General features: G+C 39.1%; 1 protein-coding gene across 1 annotated transcript; it reads right to left on the reverse strand.

The window, feature by feature from the left end:
* Positions 1 to 201: 201 nt before the first annotated feature.
* Positions 202 to 2811, reverse strand: LOC107495770 (protein FAR1-RELATED SEQUENCE 5-like). The gene is made up of 2 exons (XM_016116928.3): positions 601 to 2811; positions 202 to 279 (listed from the first exon to the last, which is right to left on the reverse strand). Exons 1-2 carry the CDS (start codon positions 2809 to 2811, stop codon positions 202 to 204), a joined length of 2289 nt encoding a protein of 762 aa, XP_015972414.3.
* Positions 2812 to 6824: the final 4013 nt, after the last annotated feature.

Raw genomic sequence — 6824 nt, forward strand, 5'->3', positions numbered from 1 at the left:
AAGTTTTGCTGAATATTAAGAACATCATAGTAAAAATGAATACATAGAAAAGTTCTCCCTTAGCTATTCTATCCTATTCAAGAACATAACTTACCGCAATCACAGACATATGGATCAATTTACAAGAGAAATTAGCCAATTAGTAGACAAACATTCTACTACAGTTTACTTCCCAACAACATGAACTCCACCTGCTGCACTTTAGTTATCGATCAACGGGCTTGCAATCACACGCACGGTCTTGCTACCTCTTTGGCTTTGGTCTTCATCACCGCCCACCTACGAACCACAACGAAATTAGGATCAAATTCCCCACTTTATGTCAATGTTAGTGCATGCATATGAAGTGGATCTTTATCATCTACTTAATTAACGGACCCACCAATCAATCCATTAACAAAGAGGGATCTGCCATTTTGAACCAATACTCATACTGCAGATTTGTGTATGCCACGCAGTGAGTCCGAGAAGGTTATTTAGTCATTCACTACAAAACTACTTAGTATATTCAGCTAGTTTGCCAAGAAAAATATTTGACATCCATATAGCACATCATGAACACAAACTTTTCCTACTAGAAAGGTTAGTCAATGTACGTACCGGGGCATGGCTCTGTGATTCACTATGGGGTACAATATCTTCTGTCGGGTCTTGGCTACATGTTGGCTGACTTGCTGGACCGCTCGGGCAACGAGTTCGGCGATGACCAACTACACCACAGGTGCTGCACTTGCGCCGCTTTCTTCCCCGACACCCAAAAGGCTCTTGTCCACGCCCGGTTCCCTTACTCCGAACCGTCACGGGATCGCGCACTCCTTCTTCTGCACCACCAACGCTACACCTGCCGGCAGTCCCAACACCATTCTTCATTTCCAAGAAAATGGTCTCTTCAACTATCTTCTCCAAAGAACTCTTGAAATCATTCTCTCGCATACACGCAACTCTTGCCAGCCGTTTACAATGCTGCAGGAAAGCACCCACTCGCACCTTGTATACTGCATTCGCATCCCCCTCTTCGTTCATGAGGGAAGACCCCTCCAGCTCAACTTTTGCAGTCTTTGACCAGCGTTTCAACACTATGCTTTTTGGAAGACAATCTATGTCCAACTGTACCAACACCGCAAGTATGTGCACACAAGGTAGTCCGAACGACTCAAATCTCATGCAACTACAAAAAAAGGAATCCTCTCGAAAATGGTGGGCAACAGTCCACCGAAATTGTGGCCTACGATACTTCTGTGTCACATAAACCGTCCGATCTTCCAATTTGTTGCACTCTACAATAGTAATCCGCACGCTTCTCTTCAGGGCATCTCTAAAACGCACAAATATTTCCTTTGTGTAGTTCAATGCACCAGACTTCTCTAGCTCTGGAAACTGAGTTTGGAGCACGGGCCTCCCATACAACGACCTAAAGTCAAGCTCCTCCTCATTATTCCTTAGGAAATCAACACACCGTTGGAAGTTCGTCACAAACTCCAAGATTCCGTATCGCTTTTCCACAAACCTCCCCATTTTTGCATGCAGTGACTCACACCGAGATGTTGTCCTCAGCCCAGCATAAAAGCATCCACGTATGTACGCCGTTGCCCATGACATCTTCTTAGCATATAAATCCTTTACCCACTCTACTTCCCACACCCCACATTCATCCATCATTGCATCCCATTGCCTCTCAAACTCCTCAACCTCAACATCAGCTAGCATGCAATTTCTAAGCAGAGTTGTGAAGCGAGGCTTACACACATTCACAGTTGCATTTTTTAGTAGGTGCCATGCACAAAGCCTGTGATGAGCCTCTGGAAACACTTCCTGAATGGCAAGCCGCATTGCTCTATCCCCATCAGTAATAACTGCCTTAGGAGCCTTCCCTCCCATGCACTCCAAAAACCTTCCCAACACCCACACATATGCCGCTTGTGTTTCAGAAGACACCATGGCTACGCCGAAGACACATGTTTGGTTGTGGTGGTTCACCCCGGAAAACACAATCACCGGCAGATTGTACTTGTTCCGCCCATACGTCGCATCAAATGCCAAAACATCACCAAATATTTTGTAATCATGTTGACTACAGCCGTTACTCCAAAACAGATCACACATTTGTTGCTCATCCCCAACCTGGTATTGCCAATACATGTTCTCATCTGCCCTTGCACAAGAATTGAAATACCGTAATGCGGCATTCACATCGCCGCAGTGCATTGCACGTTGCCGCCTAACCACATTATACATATCTCTCTTCGTGAATGAAACTAGGTTAAACCCCCCCGCCTGGGCAGCAATAGACTCATAAATTTTTGGAATTGAGATCCCAACTTGCCTCAAACTTTCGATGTGGGCTACATCAACATCTGATATTTTCCTGTAAGCTGGTAGGTATGACACAAACTTTGCTGGAAGAAGGTCGTGGTTATGCTCATCCACAAAACGACACACATACCAACTGGTGCTATCGGCTTTCCGCTTTATCCTCATCTCAGCCTGACACCCGCAGCGGGTTACAACCTTGTGCTCCCTCTTTCGATCTTGCATCTGAAGCCATTTTCTATGTCTAAATCCTTCTCTATTGCACAGGTACGTGTAGCGAACAATTTCACCCTTCCTATTCTTCATTTTCTTCCCTTGTCGCATGGCAAAACCCTTTGCTCGACTGTATTGCTCATAGAAACGACACGCCTCATCCGAGTTAGCGAACTCCATCTCTAATATCTGTGCACGACTTAGCATTACATGTTTAGCCCTGCCATTTTGCTCACCATGTCGTTCATCCGGTGATTCTATCTCCAACTCCTCTGCCTCTGCCTCCATCCCTGTATCCACCAGCGTCTCCTGCACATAGACAACCTGACTAGTTAAGGTTACCACTAACAATCCTAAATTACAATTACTATACAACCTACAAAATTATACACCAAAGCCACTCATACCGTTGCATCACAATTCTCGCTATCCTCGGAGACGTTAAAATTCTCTTCATCCTCTGCATCCAATTCATGGACCATTCTGCTACAAGAAGACATTAAAAAAAATTGGCTCTGTCTCTGCTGCCGAAACTTCCCCCGGGACTCTGTACCTCGCAAAACCACACAGCAATACTGTCGCAAATCGAGCAAGCAGAATGTCAGAATGTTGATATACCGAATAGCTATCCAACACTATTAAATTCAGTAACTGATCAAACACAAAGAAAAAAATATATAAACACCATCAATCCAGACTAACGGAAAATTATATCTATTTTACTTAATTCAACAAAAAAGTAAAAGTTAGAGTTACTTTCGCTTCATTTGCAATAGTAAAAGTCCTTCGTTCAGTACATGAATGCATCAGAAAATCAACACAAATTTCCACAATCAGCAACATTTTCCATAACTTCGATTTTTGGATCAGCAATTACTGACTAAGCTACACATAACGTGGATATAATGACATGTTTCAAACTTGCAAACAGCAAGTGGGTCAAAGTTATAAAGTTCTATTTACAAGGTTTATACCTTGTATGCAAGTCGGATGATAAAATGGGAATTTGAAGAATTGAAGCCAACTTTGGTGCATTATAGAAAAGCATGTGTCACTCTCAATAACATAATAACAGATGAGGTCAAGGCTATATATACCAACACAAAACATGGATTGAACAAATTTAAGAAGCCATCAAGAAGGTTGACCTTATTTTGGAGGAGTTATTATCTAGTTTAGTATGCAATTGTAGGAGCTTATGAACAGAACAATGTTTAGTAGGATGAAGGAGTGAAGCATCAAATTATGGATAATAAAGTTTGTTTTACACCCTTCTTAGGCAGTATATGATAAAATAATATTGTATGATATACTGTCTGTAATTTAAGAAAATATAATATTTCTTATGATTAGTTGCATAATTCTTCTCCATCCATTCTATTAAACCATAAGCAAAGTTGATATGAACCCTATTAATCAAATACTAGATATTTTCCCTGTTAAGAGTGTGATTGGTTGTAGGGTCAAACCTACTGTAAAAAACCACCTACGTATTAGGTAAATTCTTAATTTATGGTTAAAGAAAATCTCTGCTGCTTGGATTTGTAATTTTGTCATGTAGTTGTGTAATAATCTTTGCAACTTGCATGTACTTAAGTGCATGTTTTGTTGTCACAGGGAAGTCAATGCCACCTATTGCCAACTAAAAAAATTAAATAAATAAATAAAACTTGGTTAGAAATCATTATCTGTTGGGAGTTTCATTCTATGAATATTGATCTCTCACGCAATTAGTTTTTTGGGTTAGGGAGTATAGTTATGTCAAATGTTCTAATAATCTTGATTCATTCTTCTCTTGCCTAACAAGATTAAATAACTAAAATAATTATTGAATGACATAATTTCCTGTGGCTCTTTACGTCAACTATATATATTTTAAGTTCTAAGGTTTCTGCAATAGACTCATTCTCTTCTTCTGAGTTGTGTCAAGTCAGTTGTTCATCTTATTATTAATTAAGAGACATTATAAAAAAACCATTCCTTATAATATTTTACAAAAGAATCCAATAATGAGTAGTTAATGATATATACACCAAGAAATTAAATTGCTCAATGGCAATAATAACTAACTCTTCATAATTGACATTTAACACTGGAAAAAATTGGTACCAACCCCATAAACATGGTTTCAATGTAGCATGGAATAGCAAGCATTTTACCCAAATCTCTCTTATGATGCCATCATAATTTGTGTGCTGCCATTAAAGAATTTTGAATGAAACAACAAAACTCCAATCATTCAGAACTATTTTTAGCCTTGTATGGAAGTCGGATGATAAAATGGGAATTTGAAGAAATGAAGCCAACTTTGGTGCATTATAGAAAAGCATGTGTCACTCTCAATAACATAATAAGAGATGAGGTCAAGGCTATATATACCAACACAAAACATGGATTGAACAAATTTAAGAAGCCATCAAGAAGGTTGACCTTATTTTGAGGCCCTTAATTAGTGCACAGGCTTAGCCTTTCTGTTAAAGATTTCATTAGTCATTGTCTAGTGTCTACTGATCAGTTTCCCATTCCATTAAGATTTATACACAATGAAAGACATGAATATGTAGGTCTTAGAGCTTTGTTTGGTCAACTACATTACATATTTACCTCAATCTTGTTGGTTCCTGAACTAGCCGTTATTGTACATATTCAGGAGGCATTTGAATTAGATTCTTAATCTTCATATTCAATTCAGCCTCAAATTGTAAGTTAAGCTAGGCCAACTATGAATAAATGTTGCAAATTCTATTTCTAATACAATGTTGTTATATACAAGTGCCAAATTAAACTTCCAAGTTTTGTGAATTTTATTTTGAGTTGGTCAAAAATATTTTTTCTCAATTTTGTCATTTAAAAGTCAATGAAATTCTAACAGGTATTAATACATTATTAACTTGGAAGACAAGACTTACTTTAATTTTAAACAGGGGAAAAATAAAAACACACAAATAGTATCCCTAAAGTTTCATGACTTTTATTTGATTGGTTTATTATTTGCCTGCTACTTAAGTTTCATTGCCAAACCAAAATTCCAGGGACATTACAGTTGTGATGACAAGGAGAGGGTGCTTCTTAGAACCAACCTCTGTTCCCCTTTTTTCTCTTAACAATAGTTCACAAAATTAATAAGCTTATTATTATACTTCGCTAATTACTTGCTTTTGTTGTTTCTCACATGACTTAGGTACCTTAGCTATGTAAGACTTTAACATTCCACGTGAAATAAGTTCTACACTTTTAATTTCTGACTCACACAAGAAGCACCACACCATTGATGCATCTTCAAACTAAGAAATACTGCAATGACTTCATACATCTTTGAAGCCGTTGGGCAAGGTCAGCAAATTGGGCATAGAAACAAAATCTACAACCTTTACCTCAATTTCGGATTGTTGATAATTCTAGCTTGTCATAATTCTCAACCATCAAAGTATCTAACAGAGAAAAATGTTCAACATCAAGTTTCAGGGATCTAAGACTACTATAACCGGAGAATCTTAAAAAATAAATACAAAAACAGATGCCACTGAAGAAGCATCAGCCTACCGGAGATATGACGAGAGATGAACGGCAATCACAGACTCACCTCGCAATGAGATTAAGCAAACCAAATGACTCCAACTCACAACAACAAAAAAAATCCAAAAACTAGCTAACAGAAATCATCTTCAACATTACGTAATCAACCAAACTAATTGATTCTTAGTCACAGAATATAATAACGTAGAATATAACATCACAAACGTGATGAACATTGTAAAGAAGACACCATTACCAATAGTAACTAGAATATGAAATCAAAAATTTCAGAACCAATAATCCCAAAACTGAAAACAGCAATACTCTTTCTAGAATACACAATTAAAAAATAATTACAAAATGGGAAAAATGAGAAGACCTACCTCACGTAGGGGAGGGAAGCCGGAACACAAGAGACGGTGACGGGGACACGGTGGCGGTGACAGAGGCACGGTGAACACAGTGAGAGCGCGCTCCAACAGATGAGACGACCTCACGCTCCTGCCACGGTGCCGGACTTCCACACGCGACAGGGCTGCGGGGTTGATGTGGCTATGGTTGTTGACGTGACTGCCGGCGGCAGTGCTGCGTCACCAAGTGCTTAGGGCTTCAATTTTTAATTCCTTTCACTTTCACACAGCATCAGAGTGGAAGTGTGAATGCCCATTATCCAACACAACTCTCCAAGCCGAAGCCTTCCTACGCCATTCTATTTTCGCCACGGCCTTTTTGCCATTCTAAGCAGGACATTTTTGACATTACACTTGCTTTGCCAGGGTTTTTTT

The sequence above is a fragment of the Arachis duranensis genome, chromosome 6, assembly GCF_000817695.3.
Source record: "Arachis duranensis cultivar V14167 chromosome 6, aradu.V14167.gnm2.J7QH, whole genome shotgun sequence".
Classification (NCBI taxonomy): Eukaryota; Viridiplantae; Streptophyta; class Magnoliopsida; order Fabales; family Fabaceae; genus Arachis; species Arachis duranensis.